The sequence below is a fragment of the Myxocyprinus asiaticus genome, chromosome 15 (genome assembly GCF_019703515.2).
Source record: "Myxocyprinus asiaticus isolate MX2 ecotype Aquarium Trade chromosome 15, UBuf_Myxa_2, whole genome shotgun sequence".
In the NCBI taxonomy this organism is placed as follows: domain Eukaryota; kingdom Metazoa; phylum Chordata; class Actinopteri; order Cypriniformes; family Catostomidae; genus Myxocyprinus; species Myxocyprinus asiaticus.
In genome coordinates, this window is record NC_059358.1 from 14835898 (window position 1) to 14857903 (window position 22006).

The 22006-nt window shown below is 37.6% G+C and overlaps 1 protein-coding gene across 6 annotated transcripts in view; it reads right to left on the reverse strand.

The window, feature by feature from the left end:
* Positions 1-22006, reverse strand: part of LOC127453288 (mitogen-activated protein kinase kinase kinase 5-like) — a 422352-nt gene that overhangs the window by 23967 nt on the left and 376379 nt on the right. For 4 of the 6 annotated variants that reach the window (XM_051719556.1, XM_051719555.1, XM_051719553.1 and 1 more), the window contains 19 exons: positions 21815-21954; positions 21159-21346; positions 14062-14230; positions 13406-13512; positions 13127-13297; positions 12397-12509; positions 9415-9574; positions 8734-8884; positions 8478-8582; positions 7901-7950; positions 6600-6695; positions 5815-5905; positions 3743-3876; positions 2879-3006; positions 1837-1973; positions 1639-1744; positions 1371-1528; positions 1001-1196; positions 270-308 (listed from right to left, as the gene is read on the reverse strand). In XM_051719556.1, coding sequence (XP_051575516.1) covers positions 270-308; positions 1001-1196; positions 1371-1528; positions 1639-1744; positions 1837-1973; positions 2879-3006; positions 3743-3876; positions 5815-5905; positions 6600-6695; positions 7901-7950; positions 8478-8582; positions 8734-8884; positions 9415-9574; positions 12397-12509; positions 13127-13297; positions 13406-13512; positions 14062-14230; positions 21159-21346; positions 21815-21954 — 2439 coding nt within the window. Of the gene's footprint in view, positions 1-269; positions 309-1000; positions 1197-1370; positions 1529-1638; positions 1745-1836; positions 1974-2878; positions 3007-3742; positions 3877-5814; positions 5906-6599; positions 6696-7900; positions 7951-8477; positions 8583-8733; positions 8885-9414; positions 9575-12396; positions 12510-13126; positions 13298-13405; positions 13513-14061; positions 14231-21158; positions 21347-21814; positions 21955-22006 lie in introns of those variants that run through there. The other 2 variants (XM_051719557.1, XM_051719558.1) reach the window with 2 other exon arrangements.

The following is a 22006-nucleotide window of genomic DNA, read 5'->3' on the forward strand; positions in this document are numbered from 1 at the left end:
TAACAAAATATCTCATAAAATAGATTTTATAGACCCACTGAAACCATCATATGCTGGAGTAATCTTAAAAGTTGACTGAATAACTTTTCAAAGTTTTATACATATTTAAAATGTACAGTCTTGCTTGTCCTAGAAAGCGGTTTAAAAATATTGCTGGCTCATACTGTTCGCAGTAGCATATACAAATTTTTGTCCAACAAAATGTTATAGTGAGATAACTTTAATAACATTTAATAAACTTTAATAAAATTATGTCAAAATTTACTCACCCTCAAGTTGTTCCAAACCTGTCTGACACATCTCCTTTTCTGTTGAACAGAGGAAAGAAAATCATATGGGTAGTTTTGAGTGAACTATCTCTTTATAGTATAGTGTAACAGTCACTACATATGATTTAAAGGGGTCATAACATGAGGAATTAATTTTTCCTTGATATTTTAACATATAAGAGGTCATTGTACTATAAAAACACACTGTATGTTTCAGAACTCAAAACTTCCTCCTCACTGCAAAAAGTGCATTTGTAAAAATGACTCATTCTCTACTTCCTCTACATTGTGATGTCACACTGTGGTAGACATTTGCATCTGACCACCCCCACAACAACACATCAATGCCTATTTTACCTTATCACTTCTGTAGTCTGCACAGTAGTGATGAGCAGTGAGATGGCAAGGAAAGAGCAGGTCAGTCAAGAGCAGAGAGCCAATCACAACCTTGGGCGTTTACTGTCAAGTCTTAAAGAAGAAGCAGCACCAACAAAGAGTGTTTCTGACAGAGGGTCAGAATGAGGGTGGAAAATGATCATGTTTTACAAACATATGACTGGTTTTGTGCAAAAATCTTTACCAATGTTAAAAGTGAACCTTGAGGAACATATTAAAATCATAAAAAAGGCATGTCATGACCCCTTTAAGGCTATTCATACAAAATGTAGACCAATTTATCTCAAACAATGCCTGAAGATTTAGAGGTACTATGGACCCATTTGTCAGCTCACCAGAAGGCTCTTTCAGAAAGATATCTGACTGAGGTTTTGTTCTCTTCCTGGGGCTTCCCTTCAGATAGCTGTTCTTCAGGAGCTCTGAGGCTGTGGCTCTCTTGTCTGGGTTAGGTTCAAAGCAGCACATGATGAAACATTTAGCCTCCTCTGACATGCACTCTGGCACTGTCGGGTGGATCTTAAACATTCCCACCTGTAGGAGTACAATGATCAACAATTATTTTTTAAATCTTATAAAAATGGACATGAAGTGACAGGCTTAATGGTCAGGATTGTGAAAAGAAATGTTTCATGGATTATTTAACATGGATATATATAACGATTAGTTAAAAAATAGATTCCAGCATTAAAAGCCTGCAGCAAGCACCTTAAACATGGCTGCCTGAGGATTCCCCAGCTCATGAAAGGGAGGTTTCCCTGTCGCCATTTCAATGATAGTGCAGCCCAGAGACCAGATATCAGCCGGTTTTCCATACCCACGTGGACCCTGGTCAATGATCTCTGGTGCCATGTACTGTAGAGTGCCTGCGGTCAAATGAATCACCGGGAGTTTGTAAAGCAAACATGCACAGTGTACATAATGTAATGTGAGAAGTGTGAAAGTACAGAAATAATCACTCGGGGACTTGCCTCACCTGTGAATGTCTCTGTACACGGGTTGATTCCTGCTAGTCTCTTAGACGTGCCAAAATCTGATATCTTAAGCACACCACTGTATGTATTTATCAAAACGTTATCACCCTGGTGAGATGAAAAGCAATGGCACATGGTGGACTATACCGCTGAGATTCAGATGTTGATAATTTGAGGATGACTGAAACACGTCTTTTTACCTTAATATCTCTATGGACGATCTGATTATCATGGAGATATTTCAGGCCCTCAAGAATCTGTTTGGTGTAGAAGACAATGGTTGCTTCATTATCTTTAAGAGGTCCCCAATTTGATCTTAAGAGAGAGGACAAGCTTCCTGTCAGGAGATATAAGACAAGAGAATAGGAATTATAAATCTGTAATCAAACAAATTGTGATCTATTAAGATTTATGTTAACATGAGTAAACAACATTAGTTAACATGACCTAACAATGGACAACATTTTTACTGCATTTATTAATCTTGGTTAATTTTAGTTTCACCATACACTGATACATTTTTTAAATTAAAAGTTGTATATGTTAATATTAGTTAATGCACTATGAACTAACATGAACTAAGAATGAACAATTGTATTTTTATCAATTAAAATTAACAAAGATTAATTAATGGTGTAAAAAATATATATTGTTCTTTGTTTGTTTATTATACCAAATGCATTAGCTAATGTTACCAAATGGAACCTTATTGAAAACATTTTTCACAAAAGAGTGCAAAGAATAATACATGTATACATAATATCTACATCAGTATACTGTATATATATATATATATATATATTTGTTTTTTCTTTCTTTTTTTTTTTTTTTTGCATTAAAATGCAAAAAGTAAGCTAGTAACAATTGAGAGGAATGTCCTTAATTGTCATAAAAAAAATGTCAATGCAAAAAACTTAATGGTTCTAAAAACAGGCTTCATTTTCTTTGTGCAACATATACATTTCTTGTTTTGTTTTTTGATGTTGGAGTGAAATATGACCCAGACATTTCTTGACAGATTTCATGAGGTTCACACAACTAACTGAGAATTCCCTAAACTGGTTTACAGTGCTCAGCTTCGCACATTTTCTATATACTCGCAGCTAGAAATCTTCTTCCCCCAAACAACGCACCCTTCTTGAGAACCTGATATTTCTCAACAGACTTTGCAAAATCAATATTACTCCATTTTTTAAAAGGGGAAAAGTTAAATATCTATAAATAAAGCAAAGCACGACACACCTCCAGGAACCTCCTCCATGAAGATCTTAATAAAGCCGTCCTCACTGACTGAGCCCAGGTACTGCACAATATTCCTGTGCTTCAGTCTCCTGTGTAGAGCAATCTCTTCATGGAGTGGCTGAGAGTAGCTAACAGACAGAAAGAGAAAGACAAGAAATAAACATCATGCTGATTAAACTGAGCAATCTAAATAAGTCACAATCAACAAGGGCTTGATGGGCATATTTGTTCAAAACAGTCAAGCACAAAAACTTGGTTCACATGAAGACATCTAAAACAAAAAAATCATCAAAATATGAAAGAAATGTCGGCAGGATATAATGTATGAAAAATTTGTTGTCCCAAAACAGACAAATGGGTTATATCAATCATTATGTAAGTTTTGGTACTTATCTTGTCTTTAGTCAACCTTTTAGATTCAGCACAAAAATGTATCAACAGTAGACATGTTCTACAATCTCCTAACTAATAAATATGCACATGAACATAGCTAACTCTTTACAGATTTACTCTTTAGCGAAGTCAAATGAACAGACAGTCCCTTAGAAGACTAAAAGACTAGATGCTACCAGTCACTAAACATTTTCTGATTGGAGAGCCCTAATTTTTCAACAGTGTACATCTGCTAACTGTCCCAGTGGGGAAAGTTTAAACAAGCATTCATCTTGGGGACAAACATAACTGGGCATTGGGGATATTTGAACATTTGTACTAAAGCACATCAACAATGTAGCTGATGCACAGATAAGAACTTCAAACAACCTTATTAAATAAATTAAACGTACAGCTGCACTGATTAATGGAACATTTTTATTTGTGCCATCCCAACAGACATATCAATGCAATGGAAAAGCTTGTTCCTACGTGCTGTCCTTCTCTGGGATCTCTTTGATGGCGATGCGCACTTGATTGCTGAAGTCTCGTCCGGCATATACCACTCCATAGGTCCCTTTCCCCAACACCACCTTGTCTCCATTCTCATTCCTCTCATAAATGTACTGTAAGAATTGGAGAAAGATTAACATAATGGAGTCCTATGGATCAAAGGCACTTATAGGGCAAAGAGCAGTAACATACGTATCTCATTTGTTTTCCTTTCGTGTGTGACCGTATGTGTTAGTAGTCGACCGATTTGGGTTTTTCAATGGCCAGTGCTGATAGAGTACCTAGAGAGCTGTTTTGCAATATATTTACAAAAAACTGTCGCACAAATATTTGTTACACAAAAATAGTTTTCAGCAAATGATGAGAATCTCATAATGGTAACATACGGCAATCTTACAAACAGTTTAGCTGACAAGTTAACAGCTTTTGAAGTTTTTTGGGAGTTCTTTTAAGAAATATAAGCACAGCGTAGTTCCAGCAGGAAGACTAGCAGCTGTACATCAACGCACCATTAGCTAGGTAACTCCTAGCCAATCACATGTAAGCCATTTCTTTGTAAGTCTGCTCACAATCTATCACATTGCTGTTTCAGTGTGCTAACATGGCAACCTCCACCACCCCACCACCACCAGTTGAGTCCCATCCTGCAGGGGGGTAGGCTCCTCACCCCTGCCTCCTATCTCTGGCAGGATATGACGGTTCCGAGTACAACTTCTTCGGACCACCAGACAGGGCTTACGCCAAAGAGAGACATTACATTTCTGTTCTATATTCATCAAATAAATGTCATCTTAAATTTTACTCAAGTCTGCAAGTCTTCCTAATAGAAGTAGCCTATTTACCATTTTCATTGAGCAAATGATTACAATTTAAAGAATAAAACTGCATCTCCAATGCTTGTTTAAAATAAAAGTAGAACACAGAGTTGGACAAAAAGTAGGATTAAATTCCACACTTAACTGCTTAATTCTACAAGCACTAGACTACGGCAAGCCTCATTTGGTATGATACACAATGATTGGGGAACTAATATTTTAGATAAAATTTCTAAATACTTTCCGATCCCAAACATCATATTTTCCAAGAAATACATAACAACATAATATCCAAGCCAAGGCATCTGTCAAGGTGTCATTCTTAGTTTAAAAATGATTTGAATCAGAGGGCAAAATAATCCTAAAGTCCTCTCCAACACCTTTTCATTGACATAAAAACATTGCAGTCTTATTATAACTGGAATGCACCGATATGGAATTTCGCAGATCATTGTGGCCGATACCGATACCAATAACTGATATTTAAATTATTATTATTATTATTTTAATCCTTTAACCTGGAACTGCTTGTTAATTCATTAAAATCTTCTCATCTGAAAAAAATGTGTCATTTAAAAGCTTTTAATTTGGACTTGCTGCTATTTAAGGTTTGGCGGATGTAACATGAACCATAAATGTACCTATATTACAGATGTATGCTGATTTGAATGAGAAATAAATGACAAAACACATAAATCGTGTGGTACCCATTTACATAAGTGTTTACGGTAATCCTGATGAGTTGCTAACAGATAGAGAATAATGATCTTCTATTGGTGGCAATATCAATAATTCCATTACGGGTGCAATACTATTTTGATTTTCCCAGTTATCGGCCAATAATATATCGGCCACCGACATATCGTGCATCCCTAATTGTAACACTGCTAAATCAAAGCCACAAGAAATGAGTCAGCTAATCTATCTTCACCTAATCTATCAAATCCAAACTATTGTGATTGATCTTTAAGGGGTTTTGACAATTTAAAAGAGTCTGAAAACTTTCCAGATGATGCTTGATCTGTAAACAGCATTCTAAACAAATTTACACATTTAATACTTTGAGGTAAATCATGCTATGAATGGCTTAATTCATTGTCCCAAGATATTAACCTAGGATGGCATAAAGTATTTTAACATTAAAATTAAAAGCCTACACACTTCACATTTAAACTTGGTTACTGAGCTTGGAGAAACAGTGAGGTGATATATGAGAATCATGTTGATTGTTCTCACTTCTAAAACTTCTTCCCCTCCCCTGAGAGGACTGGAATCTTCCACTGGAGATTCTGTTTGATGCAATAGAGAGTTTACCAAATCACAGAACCTGAAAAGTGACACAATTATAAGGTTAGAGAATAATCTAAAGAAAAAATTTTCCATCTGACTCATGATTTTTCAGTGAAGCATTTCTTATAATTTCTGTTTTACCCTTAAGCATATGCATACACTCTTTTGCCATTGCACAATAGTTAATACTTATTTCAATGGAACAATGAAAAGTTGAAAAGTAATCAGGCATGCGTTTCAAAGGCTCAGTGGATAGTGCCTGGGGCAATTTCAGAGTACTTAAAACATAAGATTATCCTTAAAGGGACATTTCAAATAAAAATGAAAACTCTGTCATCCTGTACTCAACCTCATGTTGTTCCAAACCCAGATAACCTCCTTTCTTCTGTGGAACACAATAGGAGATATTAGGCAGAATGTTAGCATCAGACACCATTCGGTTTCATTGAATGAATAAGGATGCAATGAAAGCGAAAGATGACTGAGACTAACTTTCTGCCAAACATCTCTTTTATTGGGTTCCACAGAAGACAGAAAGTCATATGGGTTTGAACAAAAAGGAATTGAGTATGCGATGACAGAATTATAATTTATGGGTGAACTATCCCTTTAAAACTAATTCAAATAAGTAAATCTCCAGTAAGAGTTCAGCCAAAAACACGTGATTCAGCTCCTCGCCTATGTCGTCCTTGGCAGCATGTCTGAGCAATGTGTATGTGGGTGGAGCTCACCCTTTACAGTGGAGATCACTGGGGAAGTACAACTGGAAATCATCAGAATTGTACAGGACATACAGGAAGCAGCTACGTTCATCAAACTTGGAGATGCTGCGAGAGTGGAATTATAGGGGATAAACAGTAACTAATCTTTTTCTCCATCACACCGCTAAGAAAATAAAATATCACAGAAAATGTTAAAGCTCTTTCACACTATTTGAGATGAATCCACATACAACTCCTAAAAAAATTTAAAGGACAAGCCTAACACATTGAAAATCCCATTAGTCTGTAGTAATAGGAATTTTATTACAAGTTAAGCTGTATGGACAACATCTCTGGCCTGCTGTTGATTACTCCAGAAAAAAAATTGTACTGAACAGTAAGGTACTTACAATGGAAGCCTATGGGATCTGTTGACGAGAGGGTATGAAAGCAAAAATATAAAGCTTGTATTTTTGTTCAAGTCCCATTATACTTTTCACAAAATGACAGTGGCATATTATAAAAGGCTTTTTTTTTTTTTTTTGCGGTGCTGTTAAGACAACAGCACAGAGAAAAAAAAAGAAAAAAAAAGTTTAAACTTCCATTGTGACTTCCATTGTAAGTGCCTTACTGTAAACACATTGTTCTTCGGTTTTTAACTGAGGGATCTCAAAATAATTTTCTGTGGTAATCAACAGCATATTACATCATTACATATAATGAATAAGTTGTATTTAATCATGAATATTTTAAAATGAAAGTCAATTTCAAGCAAAAGATCAAGGAATCAGCTAAGATGCCTCTAAGTGGAAAGATTAGGCAATATTGAAGTGGTGCTGGTTCCAAGATGAGACACTTTGTTATGTTTAGATTTGTATAAATAAGGCCCCTCTGTGTGAAAACATTAGGTAAATTTAAAGGAATAAAAATTATTAGCAACTAAAACACATTATTTTTATCTATCTGTTACTCTGATGGTAAGTATTAAAAGCCAGAATGCAGCAGGTCATTTGTGTTGAAACAAGAACTCTAAACAAGCTGTCCACTGCCCTAAGGGCTGAAAATAGTAACCAAATGAGGTATAAAGTACAAAGAGACATTGACCTGTAGCTTAAAAAGTTGGAAAGGATTTAACGGGCATCAACTAGGCCAAGCAACAAGTGAGGACGTTTCTAAAAAAGCACTATTCATACTAAACCTGTGGCCTCTGGCCAAAACAGAGCAGCCCTAGTGGGGCTTAAAACTGCTACATGGAGTCTAAACCTTCTTTCTGCCTACATGGAAATGGAAAAAGAAAGAACAGTGGAGATGACGCATTCCCAAAAGCATACCTTACTCCGCGAATCGCGGATGCTGGGAAAGTCCACTCATGCAGACCTTTCTGGGAAAGCCAAATAAAGCACATTACACTCCCACAGACATGTACACAATGTAGAATTTTATAGCTTAAAGGGACAGTTCACCCAAAAATGAAAATTCTGTCATAATTTACTGAATGTCATTCCAGACCAATACAACTTTCTTCTTGCATGGAACACAAGAGGTCTCTAGCAGAATGTCCAACATGCTCTTATCCAGAAAATGAAACTGAATGGTGACCACCGCTGTACATCCACTACCATTGAAAAAGAGCAGCTTGGACATTCTGCCTTACATCTCCTTTTATATTTTAAGATACAAACAAATAAAGTCATATGGGTTTGGAAAGACATGAGGGTGAGGTAATGATTGACAGAATATTCATTTTCGGGTGAACTATAAAATTTATTACTATGAAATAATTGAATAACATGGAAAGTTTAAACTCAGCTGCGTAACAACACAATGAAACAACAGCCTTCACAATTAGTCCAAAATTAAGTGTGTATGTATAGAGGACACAGAATAGAACCGAATCAAATTGTTTACCTCGAATGGAATAACATGTCTCAGCTGCACCGTACGACAGTCATCTTCCTCACTCACACATATTATACTGGGTTGGAACACTTTAGAGGGCTTCAAAATCAGCACCTAAAAACCATATATTTTGGGTCTTTTTATGATCTTTACCTTTTTGTTTGGCCTTTTCCTTGATTGTTTTTGAAGCTAAGTGAAAGGTACTCTTTTTTTGGAAGTATGGTAAGGATGCAATATTGAGGAAGGAGACAGGAAAAGGTCTTACTGGACAGCGCGCTGTGGAAATGGTGGGCTTGCACGCCTGGACCATCAACTCCATCCAAAAGTCCACAGTTTCCTGTTTTGGATAATTTTCATCTCGTGGTTTGGCAAACTGCTTGTAGAGCATATATGTCTCCATAATGGATGCAACATACCTGTTATGAAGAAGAAATCACTCCACAGTGAATAACACTAATAACACTTGTGTCTTAATTGAATTAGAGTATTATAATTTTGAAAATACTAACTTTTAGTTTTCGTTATATTTAGTCTTGGTATTTATCATTTTCTTCCCCTCAGTCAGGTGACCCCTTAATATCTAAGTGGACAGTCCTTTTCTTGTTCAGAATACACCAACAGTCTGACTTGCAAAACTAAGTTAATTCAGCATTAATCTTAAGTGTGAAAATTACAGTATTTTTCTTTCTATTCTATTTAAATGTTGTTCATAATTTTGTGCACATAATACTTCTATAGCATTTCTTTTTGAGTTTTTTGAAAACTCACTTTTTTAATTAACAGAACTATTTTTATGTGCTAGTTTCTGTGATACTTTTCGTTAATAACATCAGTAACCCTGATTTGTACAGAATGAAACACAACAAAATTAAAAGTGATAGCCTAACTTAATATCTCCATATCAGACCGCATTCAACATGGATAATTAGCAATTTCCTTTACTCACCACATTGGTGCTTTGAGTCTGTAGAGCTTCTCGGAAGCTTCTATGACTTTCTTGTGCTCATTGGCCAAGATTCCGGCCCCCAGATAAAAACCCACATCCCAGTAGTCCTGCATCTTCTCTAGACAGCCCTTTCTGCCAAGCAGGCTACTAAGTGTGACACCTGCAATCCAGGCACACAGAACACGACAAATCTTATCCACAAGCCAAAAGTCAACAATACCCCCAAATAAGGCTTTTACCATCAGTTTCAACTGAAGGGAAAAAAGCATCCATTCTTGCACTCTTAAAGGAATAGCTGGCCCAAAAATTAAATTTCTGTCATTATTGACTCACCCTCATGTCTTTCATAACCCATGACTTTCTTGCTTCTGTGTAACTAAAGGAGCTGTTTATAGCAAAATGTCAGAGCTGCTCTTTTCTATAAAATGAAAGTGAATGCTGTCAGGCTGTCAATCGAGATCTTGAATTCAAGACTTTCAGTAAATAGTGTATTACATTTCTGTCTGTTACTCATACAAAGCTATCATATGGATTCAGAAGACTTGGAAAATAGTGCAAAAGTCATATGGGCTAAGTTTATCAAGCTTTATGGTGCTTTTTTTGGCCTTTTTTGTGCTTCTGCAAAACTTCTCCTCTGGTGTTCCACAGAACAAAGAAAGTCATACAGGTTTGAAACAAACTGATGGTGTGTATACAGTATGATGCCAGATTTGCTTTTTCGAGTTTTTGATTTTTGTGTGAACTATCCCTATATAAACCCCACAAACTGTTTTTTTCTCACCTTCTCTCTACACATACTTGTGTTAAAATGCATTCAAAGTACACAAAGCCCAGAACACTAAGCTTGTACAAGATGGCCACTAAATAGGGATGCACTGAAATTTTGTCCAAAAATGCCATAAAATGCTATTTACGCTTTTCAAAATGTGAACAGAAACCTTTACTTTTTTTTTTTTCTCCCCAATTTGGAATGCCCAGTTCCCAATGCGCTCTAAGTCCTCGTGGTGACATAGTGATTCACCTCAATCTGGATGGCGGAGTACGAATCTCAGTTGACTCAGTCTCAGACGCATCTGAGACTGACAATCTGCGCATCTTATCACGTGGCTTATTGAGCGCATTACCGCAGACACATAGAGCGTGTGGAGGCTTCACGCTAGACCCTGCTGCATCCACGCACAACTCACCACACGCCCCACCGAGAGCGAACCACATTATAGTGACCACAAGGAGGTTACCTCATGTGACTCTACCCTTCCTAGAAACCGGAACAATTTGGTTGCTTAGGAGACCTGGCTGGAGTCACTCAGCATGCCCTGGATTCGAACTTGCGACTCCAGGGGTGGTAATCAACGTCTTTACTTGCTGAGCTACCCAGGCCCCACCAGAAACCTTTATTTTAAAATCCAGTAACAGAAACACTCACATGGAGAAAAAGCATTGTTCAGGCTGAACATTAAAGTCCACATCCCCAGAAGTGAAGTGATCACTCTCATGGTCATCAGAGCATTAATAAAGAGCGTTTTCAGTGCAGTATTGTGTGTTATGGTCTTTACTGCCAAGCTCCAAAATGACATTAAAGAAGCATAAAAGCACCATTAAATAGTATGACTTGTACACTACATTTAAAGTCTCTTGAAGCCATATGATAGTTTTGTGAATCGCAAAGGATGAGTTTAATAAATAAATATACAGTCTGCTTGCACAGTGCGCTTCAGGGAATTACCACGGCTCTGTTGTTGACACATACACATATAGTTCGTGTGCGGCTCGTGATGTGCTGCTGGTTTCAGCTCTGCAAAATGTGAGCGCTCCACATGAACTCCATATCAGATGTAGATGCTTGATGGTTTGGTTTGCTTAAAACATCACTGAGAACGGCACCAGAGAAGCATTTCTCTTGATGAGAAGCATATACTGTGAACTAGCTTACAGACAGAAACTATTGTTCCTGGATTGTTCCGCCAAAATAAAAACCAGTGGGTTTTAAAGTTAAGAAATTACCACTGAAATATTATTATTGTATAATATAACTAGTTGGGTAACACTTTACAATAAGGTTCCATTTGTTAACATTAGTTAACAACATTAGTTAACATTAACTAACAATGAACAATCATTTTACTGCATTTATTAATCTTGGATAATGCTTATTTCAACATACACTAATACATTTTTAAAATCAAAAGTTGTGTATGTTACCATTAGTTAATGCACTATGAACTAACATGAACTAACAATGAACAATTGTATTTTTATTAACTAACATTAACAAAGAATATTAATTGCTGTAAAACATATATTGTTCATTGTTTGTTCATTATACCTAATGCTTTAACAAATATGAACGAATGGAACCTTATTGTAAAGTGTTACCACTTGTTGTTCATTGAGTGTTCCGCCAAAATAAAATCCAGAGGGTTTTAAAGTTAAGAAATAACTACTCAAATATTATTATTGTATACTATAACTATATTAGTAATATTATTATTAACAATACTAATATATAACAAATTACAATAATATTATAATTGACTATGTAATGTGATACACATTTAATGTAACAAACGTTTTCTTAATAGATGACGCATTTTTTTATTTGTTATTTTTTGCAATTCTTTTCTGTCTACTCTATTTTATAATGAAATGTGCAGTAATAGAGAAAGTGGTTGTGGTGCATCCCTAATAATAACATTTAGAATTTAATTATTCCAAACAAAGTCTAACTTAAAATAATTATTTTTGGTTTTAGGTTTTTGTTTTTCAGCCAAAAGTGTCCAGAACTTTTAGTTTCGGCCAAGAATTTTCATTTTGGTGCATTATTAATATCACTTCTTTTCCTGCTGTACAGAACAGAGCATGCACTAATTCACACAGCATTACATGATATGAGGTGTAGACCATACACAATGACCAATCCCTTTGTTTTAAGTGCACACAACCAGGACAGTGACGTTAAATGAGGGACACAAAAAACCAAACCGATTTTCCGTAGTTCAATAGAGGTGTCGAATTCATGCCCAGCAGCCATCAGGAGAACAACATAATTGATTCCAGAGTGCAGAGTGGGTTCAATATCAAAGGCCTTCCCATACCTGCCAAAAAACAAGTAGAAATCCAAGAGGGCATTGTTGCAAGCGGATTATTAGAAAAATGAACACTGCACACAAATACATGAACACAGAATAATGAGATCACTGCTTAAACCAATGACCATATTCTGGTCATTTTGCACAGATCACTGGATTTACAGTTACTTACAGTATACTATATTGCATGGCTCTCTGAAATACATGATTCTAATTGGTCAAATATTTTTGAATATTGAATGCTAAACTTTATAATTGGCCATTTTCCCATGCAATCAATTATCGTTATACTACTGCAGTAATTTCAGATCTCTCTAATCACTATGTGGTCTATTTCTCATCACATAAGATAATTTCAATTCAAATGTATTTATTTATTTGATAATTAAGCATGTAATAAGCAGGATAAAGTCCTGTCAGTTGGACATTATACCAAAAAGACAATTTTAGGGTGACCGACTGTCTGAGAGTACATTATCCTCTGCTTATACTATATACTGTTAATGATCTTTGCAGATGCTATCTTACTAAAGCGCATTACAACAAAGTGGAAGTGTATAAAAGAGACATAATGGTCAAAAATATTGTAGGTCTATTGATTGAGGGGGTAAAAACAGACTCACCAGTAACATGCTCGGTCTCTGCTGTTTGTGTCTTTGAAGCCTGAACTTAGGAACATGTCCTTGTAGATGCGCCCGCACAGGCAGTACACATCTGAGGCCACTGTGCCCCCCGATTCCACTACGGACAAAATAAGCTTTAAAGCCTTGGCGCGGTCGCCGGGGTGATTCCTCCTTTAAAGACATTTTGAAGAGGAGAATAGGTTTAAATAAAATGCATGCTTACTCTCATAAGTGTGCTTTTTTGTGTGAATTGTATTATTTTCCAAACAAAAAGCTCACCTGTTTAGTGCAAATATATATTGAAATTGAATGTTTTGATGTGCTGTCACCATGCACATAGGCAAATTATTCAAGGTCTCCACCAGATTTATTATGGAGTCATAGTCCTTGAATCAGACAGAGAAAGAGGGTTAAAATTTCAATAAATTATTCACACATTTGGCTGACACCTCTAATATTTCACAAGCATTGTCAAATAGTCTTTTTATGTGTAAGTATGTTTAAATTGCATTTTTTTTTTATACTGTACATTTAATCAAAGAGCACAGCATGAAAATCTTAAATAAAAGTAAGCAATGTTTTACCATTTATTACATATCAAAGCTGGTTAGACTGCTGCTCTACATCCCATTAATAATTAAACAGATTAAGATGTGGTTATCACAGCAACAATCAAAACATTGACACAAAGAAGTTCTGACAGAAATATGCAGGCATGTACTACTGTGAAGGTTAACAAAACACACAATTAGAAAGGTATGATAATACAGCCATAAATGGCACAAAATGCGAAGAGCTCAACAATTCATTCACTAAATATTCATAAAATCACATGATTGCACACTTTTTAGCATGAGCATTATTCAAACTGGCCGTGATTATACATCAAAACTTCTGTATATAAAGCGCTCTAAAAATTTGAATCCAGTCCTCACCGGAATGTCCCTGTAAGATAGCAAAAGACTCATCACGACGTCTGGACTCAGAAGCTCCACCGAGTCCAAACGTTTCTGGATCCGGCCCAGCTCCTGACTCAAGGCCTGTCCCATGAAGTGCTCTCGAGCCAGTCGGATCTCCCTGCGGATCGCCTCATGAAGGTATTCGCTATGGGGCAAGAGTGTGTTTAACTTAATTTAGCTCAAGAAAGTGACATTCTAAAAAATAACAATTCTTATGTAACATGAATTTAGGCTTAAAGGAATATGTACAGTGAAAGTAATCCATGAAACACATATATAAAGATGCCAATGGGCATTGGTTCTTGTATGTCTCATGCGAAGTCTGAATGTGTAGAAATGCAAATGAGATTTAAGAGCTACAGTGTTGAATTAAAAGGCTTGTTGGAACTTGGAAGTTGAAAGCTTTTCAATTAATTTCAGTCTGATCATCACAAAAATATATTTTATGGCTTAAGAAGGCTTACAAATAGCATGCAATTTAATTTTTGAGTTTGAGAACCCCTGGTTACTTTATGCTTTCCATGCGTGGAAAAAGCAGCATGAATCTTTCGCAAACATTATTTTTTTTGTGTGTGTTCCATCAAAGAAAGAAAGTCACACAGGATGGGTTAGGAACACTAAAAAAAATTAACTTTCACTATTGTGAGTTTTACTGAATCCACTCTTGTTCATACTACTCAAAATATTCATGTAACCAAGTGAACTTAAATTATCTGAGTTGTTTTAATGCTTTCCAGCTTTACTTAATCTATTTGTGTTGGGACATCATAATTATTTTTTGTTTGGTTTACTGAAACTAGGCAGCATGGTTTTCATGGTTCTCTATAGTAAAAGAAAATGTTAAAATTAAGTGTTATATAATGTGTCTTTGTGCAAAATGAATGTAAAGGGGGAGAGTTGTAGTGTTTAATGTTTTGAGTTTCTTTTATAATAGAGTTTTGGGGGTTGCCATCATGGTGAAGAGTGGAGCTTGAGAATGCTCTACATTGCTTTACTCCTAAAGCAATTGCTATTCTAATTGTTGCATAGTATTTCACATTACCATGCATTTAACATGCTAGCATTCACTGTACTAGCTGGTTAATAAAGAAAAGAGATTCATCTCAGTTAATTTAATGTCTAATTTAGTTGGATTTATTCAATTCAATTAGGTTCCCTCTACTTATTCCCTCAAGTACAGTGGTGTAGTAGTGACTGAAGAGATGGGCATACTGTGAATTTATCAGAATATATATATACATATTGATGTAAGCATTTGCTCCGCGGTTCATCTCTAGTTTAATAATGCATCTGGATCGTACAGTATGGCGAAGAAAATAAAGCGCCAATAGACATACGCAGTTGTAACCTCCGCTAATGCACCTGCATGGTTTTGTAGATGGACACACTCTACCTGTGTTTAACATGGGTCAACTTTCTACAGAGCGAAGATGTCCTATTAACTGTTAGTATGTTAAATCAGCTGATGACATCACAGTTCTGCACGCATTAAGCCTTGTTTATATTTTCGCCTGGCACCGCAGTGCGCCAGACCGCAGACTGTGTGCGCACCTCCTTAAATTCTAGAGGTGTTTATACTTGATGTGCCCACCATTGTACTATTCTGTGAAATGACAGGGGGCAGCCCAGAGAAAATATCATCTGAATTAGCAGAAAGTAGTAGTGAGAAGTAGTTTGTCAGTTAGACACAACTACTTAAAACCTTTACAAGAATCCTATACTCCTATAAATGTGTATTGCATATAGATATGCTACATTATTAAACATTTTACACTCAAACTATTCAAAACAATTTAAATCTAAAGAGAAATGCTACAGTCTCTGCGACATTCAGTGTGTAGAAGGCACCTCTACTATATTTTATGCTTATAAAATGTACACTGAAATGCTTATATTCATGCTTACATTCACATAAACTCTTATAGAAATGCTAACATGCAGTGTAGTGACTGAGCAGTAAATTTGCCTAATTCATGAAACATGAGCAAAACAAATGTGTGTAAATGTCACGGTCCTGTCACTCTGTCAGTTTGGGTTTTGGTCTGACAGGACGGTGGCATCATCGTCCCATGTCTATCTTGTGTTTCGTTGTCTGTCTTTGTTTGAGCACGGTTTCGGTTGTATTCCCTGCCGTGCGCTCTTCGGTCCGTCTTGTTTCATGTCAGGAACACGGTGTCTGGATTCTGACTTCTTGTCTGGTTCGGTTTCGGTCTGTTCGGGATCCAGACACTCGTGCTCCATGTCAGTCTGTTACTGACGTGGGTGCATTGCGCTTATGTCATCTTGGCAGCATGCACTTGCGTCAATAGTTTGTCTGTCTCTCACGAACACGGGTGCGCCTCACGTCGCATTGCGCGCCCGGGTTGCGAGCTGTCTTCATGTTGTGCTGAGGTTCGGTCACTTCGGTCTAAGGTGTCGAGTTTGGTGTGGCCGAACACTCGCACAGGTGTCCTGTCTTGTTTTTGTCGACTGTTGCCTGCATCGCGTGGCATTTGTTACGCTCAGGTTTCGTTTAGTGTGAGAATGCATGGCATCGCTTTGTTTGGTGTTGCTACGCATTCTCTCGTCTTGTTTGTCGGTTGGCATGGGCATATATTGCCTTATTGACTTGGCGATGTGCACTCATGCAATTCTGGTGTTTTGTTGTCTTGTGAGAGCACGTGGCTTTGTTTTGTTTTTGTATCGCCGTGTGTCTCTCTGTCTTATGTCATACCCCACCTCCTTGTTTGCTTATTATTAGTTCATTTGCCTCACCTGTCCCCTGTAAACCTGTTTGATTTCGCTCCCTATTTTAGTCTCCTCGTGTTTGCTGTCCAGTGCCAGTTCGTCTTGTTTTCAGTCTTGTGCGTCTTCTGTTACTCAATCGGTCTTGTGTCTCCAGTCGGTCTAGTTTGTTGGTGCTGTTCTTCATCCCATCCCATCCCTGTCCGGTCCAGTTGGTCCTGGTTCCCCGTTTCCCTCTGCCCCAGCCCTGGATTGTTCGTTTTCCCTTACGGGGTTGTTTATGTTTGTTTTCCCCCTTGTGGGAGTTTTTTCCTTTTATTTTTGTATTTAATAAATTCTTGTTTTTTGAAGTCTGCAATTGGGTCCTGCCACTGCATTCATGACAGTAAATGCATGCTTATGTAAACTGCTCCATTTAAATAAATGCCACAATTTACATAATTGTTTTACTAACGATTTGCACACAATTTTGTTCTGCTCGTGTTTCATGAATAAGGCAAATTTACTTAATTTTCATTAACCTGTGTTATTTTTTTATGCCTTCAATGTTTTTTGGCAATGTACAAGTCTTAAGAACCTTCGTAATAAAAAGCAACAATCTTCTATTTCTTTTTATGGAAGATATCCATAAGATGAAATGGTCAGAAAATAAACCTAATTTTAATGTATTTCTGATAGAACGGCAATGCTATTATAAGATGGTAAAGCTTTGTAAAAATAATAAAGCAAACAGATTAATTATCTTTTTCTTTTGAAACCCCACTTTTATTTTATTTTTTTTACTATTATTAACCTACTGTTATTGTTGGTTTGTTTTTGTATGTTTGCATTGAACATATTTAACAATATAGCCAATGTTGCCTCGCACAAGTTGTTTATTTTTTAATGCAGCGCCGCGCGCAGTTCGCTCAGTTACAAAAAATGGGATGCACACCGCCGCGCTGGGGTCTAGCGAAGTCAAAACGCACTTCCACCAACGCCGCGATGACGTCTTTTTGTCGCGCGCAACCTCACAGACGCGGCGAGTATAAACCAGGCTTTAGTTGGCAAAAAGGCAAGCGGAGAAAGCAAGCCGCAAGAAAGGAGTCCCCTGTGTCATTTAAGCCTCCTGTCTGGGAACTTTTTCTTTATGCAGTCAATTACAACAGCGATGGTCAAAAAACGTTTACAAAACAGGCACTGTCTGCAGACATCGCTCGACTTGAGTGCCGTATACTGGTAATACATCGATGTTTGATTTGCTATTTACGCTGACATCACCCGAGGATATATAGCGCGCGGTGCGTACAGAGCTGCAGGTGAGCCCGAAACTGCACACAGACTCCCTTCCGTCTTTAAGCAGGCACTCTGTGCTAGATCGGACAGACATGAAACAAGAACTAAAGTGCTTGGGGTGTTACACAGCGTTTCTCATTAATTACCTAGACTGTGGCGGCCCGCCCGTCTAATTTGTCCCGCCACAGTTTCATAATGAGCCGAAAATATTTTTACACTTATCACAATAACATAAAAGATCTCTAACATTGTGTTTTCCGCCGTTGCTTCAGCAAAGCATCTCTCACTCCTAGTCATTCTGCACCCCCTCCCCAAAAACTAGCATGCGTGCAGAAGTTGTATTTAAATGCATAAATATGTTGACGTTTAACAGCAAAGTAAATTTAGAGCGCAAATTATGACGACTCTAGCGCTGCTGGCGCATCAGCATTTCACTGTAGACCCTAGACATGTCTCGCCCCTTATTGAAACGGAAAATATGATTGGGTAGCAAATACCTCATCTCGGCTGAAACGAATGTTCTGATTGGTTGCTCAGCTGAGTCGGACTGTCTACCTTGCCTGAGCTTTCAGTTCAGCGCTCCTGCCTCCTGCTGCTCCGTGAGCGTTTAGAGAGAATCTCTGTACAGTTATTAAAATAAGTCACAATTCACTTAATGGTGCTCCGGCATCACCTCAATAGATTGAATAGTGATGGGTCAAAAGCATACTCACTGTTCTAGCGGCCATACATATCATCACTCATTTTAGGTGAGCATACACAAAATCCATAGAAAGATATGTGGGCATACACAATTTGCGGCTAGACTACACTGATGCTCTAGTATTTACTGTAAATTGAGATTACATGGTAGTTTTTATTTAAGAAAGCTAATTTTAAAAACCACTGTCCATGACTGAATCAAGTTAAGGCAAAGCAGGGGTGGCCCGTGTCATAGGTGACATAGGCGGTTGCCCAGGGTGCAAAATGAAATGAAATGAAAAAAAAAACCAAAAAAAGTTTTTTTTTTTGTCTGATGTGTGCCCTTTCATGGCGACTGTGCACCTCTCTTTCCCTGTGTTGAGCATAATGTACCACTAACATCCTTTCAGTACTGATAAATGGTTATATAGGGTGACCATACGTCCTCCTTTTCCCAGACATGTCCTCCTTTCTGTCCTGAAAAAAGCATCCGGCTGGGATTTCAAAATTGGCTAAAATGTCTGGGATTTGGCTTTGTCTTCATATTGATGTGCTCTCTGAAGTTAGAACTATCATAAATTTGTGTTATTTGACACTGTGCAACAGTTTCTATGTGTTTACATGTCCTAATGTGATTACTCTGAAAGAGTGTGTGCTCTGACACTCTCAGACAAAGTACTTTGTTTTACACGTTCTATCGCTTGCCTGCCCGCTCACGCTGTGTGTGCGTGTGAAAAAGACCGACAGGTTGCTCTGCAGCTAGAAAAATCAATAACATACAGCTCTGTAAAACAACTAAGAGACCACTCCAAATTTTTCTTAAATCAGCATCTCAACATGTATGGCAGCCATTCCATTCTGTTGAATTCCAATACAAGCACACCTCATTCTACATAATGAGGTACTGATTAGGTGATCACCTGAACCAAATCTTATTTAACGAGGAAAAGTATAAAAACCACTGCGTTGGTCATCGCTATCCTCTTGCAATAGGACCAGCTGGATGGCAAAAACAGTGCTAGTGGTACCTCAAAAGTAATTGGAATCAAAAAATAATTATAGACCATGCCAAAAGAGTTGAAAAGAAAAGTTTTCAGTGAGGAAAAGAAGGGTTCAATTCTGGCTTTACTGGCAGAGGGATACAGTGAGCATCAGGTTGCTTCCATTCTTAAAATTTCAAAGACGGCGGTTCATAAGAACAAGGTCAAGCAGTAGACATTGGGGACAACAAAGCTACAGACTGGCAGAGGGCGAAAACGACTCTCCACTGACCGGGATGACCACCAGCTCATTCGAATGTCACTCAACAACCGTAGGATGACATCACTTACCTACAAAAAGAATGGCAAATGGCAGCTGGGGTGAAGTGCACACCGAGGACGGTTTGAAACAGGCTCCTAGGGGCAGGGCTGAAGTCGTGCATAGCTAGAAAAAACCCCTTCATCAATGAGAAGCAAAGAAGAGCCAGGCTGAGGTTTGCAAAAGACCATAAGGATTGGACCGTAGAGGACTGGAGTAAGGTCACCTCCTCTGATGAGTCCAATTTTCAGCTTTGCCTAACACCTGTTTGTCTAATGGTTAGACGGAGACCTGGAGAGGCCTACAAGCCACAGTGTCTCACACCCAATGTGAAATCTGGTGGAGAATCGGTGATGATCTGGGGGTGCTTCAGCAAGGCTGGAATCGGGCAGATTCGTCTTTGTGATTCGTCATGAATCAAGCCACATACAAGGTTATCCTGGAAGAAAACTTGCTTCCTTCTGCCCTGACAATGTTCCCCAACTCTGAGGATTGATTTTTCCAGCAGGACAATGCTCCATGCCACACAGCCAGGTCAATCAAGGTGTGAATGGGGGAGCACCAGATCAAGTCCCTGTCATGGCCAGCCCAATCTCCAGACCTGAACCCCATTGAAAACCCCTGGAATGTGATCAAGAGGAAGATGGATGGCCACAAGCCATCAAACAAGTCGAGCTGCTTGAATTTTTCACCAGTAGTGGCATAAAGTCACCCAACAGCAATGTGAAAGACTGGTAGAGAGCATGCCAAGACGCATGAAAGCTGTGATTGGAAATCAGGGTTATTCCACCAAATATTGATTTCTGAACTCTTTTTTTGTTATTTTGACCAGTTTCTGCAAATGAATGCTCTAAATGACAATATTTTTATTTGGAATTTGGGGGAAATGTTGTCCGTACTTTATAGAATAAAACAAAAATGTTTTACTCAAACACATACCTATAAATAGTAAATCCAGAGAAACTGATAATTTGCAATGGTCTCAGTACACTTTTAAAGGTTTCCCAAATCTGTGAATTATTAAATAGAACACCTGTTTAATCAAACTAAAAAAATGTTGACTATATACACAATGCACAAATTCACACACATACCTAGAATGAATGTGAACGCTTTCCAGCACACTGACCAGTCGATCCACCAGAGGAGTGAGCAAGGATTCAAATTTAAAGCTGGAATGAAGGAAATCTTTGATCCCCCTCATCAGGGTGCCATCACACGCAAACACTTTACCCTGCGGTGACACCATGTAGGGGATAAATGTGTAGCTCCCGCATTGCTCCTATAAAGAATCGGTTTGGTCATTTAACCATATCTGTGCTATACTACAATAATGTACTGCAAAATTTCCCTTCAAATCATGCAAATGAATTATTATGCAGCTGTTGAATTTGCACTTCTGAAAACAACTTTTCACTTTGCTCATTTAATTAAAACACTGGTTTACAAGGACAGTTCACCCTAAAATGAAAATTATTTAATGTATGACTTTCTTCTATGGAACACAAATGGAGATGTTAGGTAGGTAGAATGTCAAGACTGGCAGCCTCGATAACCATTCATTTTCATTTAATCTTTTTTTCCATACAATGAACGTAAATGGTGACTGAGGCTATCCATACCAAATATTTCTGCCAAACAACAACTTTTGAGTTCTACAAAAGAAAGTCATTACAGTTTGGAACGACATGAGGGTGAATAAATGATGACAGAATGAGTGATGTAACGATCTAAGTGTGCTGTGTCTCACCTTCACAATTTGAAGATCATCTTCTTGCTTATTACAATACAGGATGACATTATTGGTCATACTAAAACTCTCCCTGACACCCAGGTGATAAAAGAGAGACGGCTGACAGATAGAATTACTCATCTCCACCACAGCAACATCTGAAACAAGGGGTAAAACCAACAAGCTTATAAATGCACTCCTAAAGTAAGA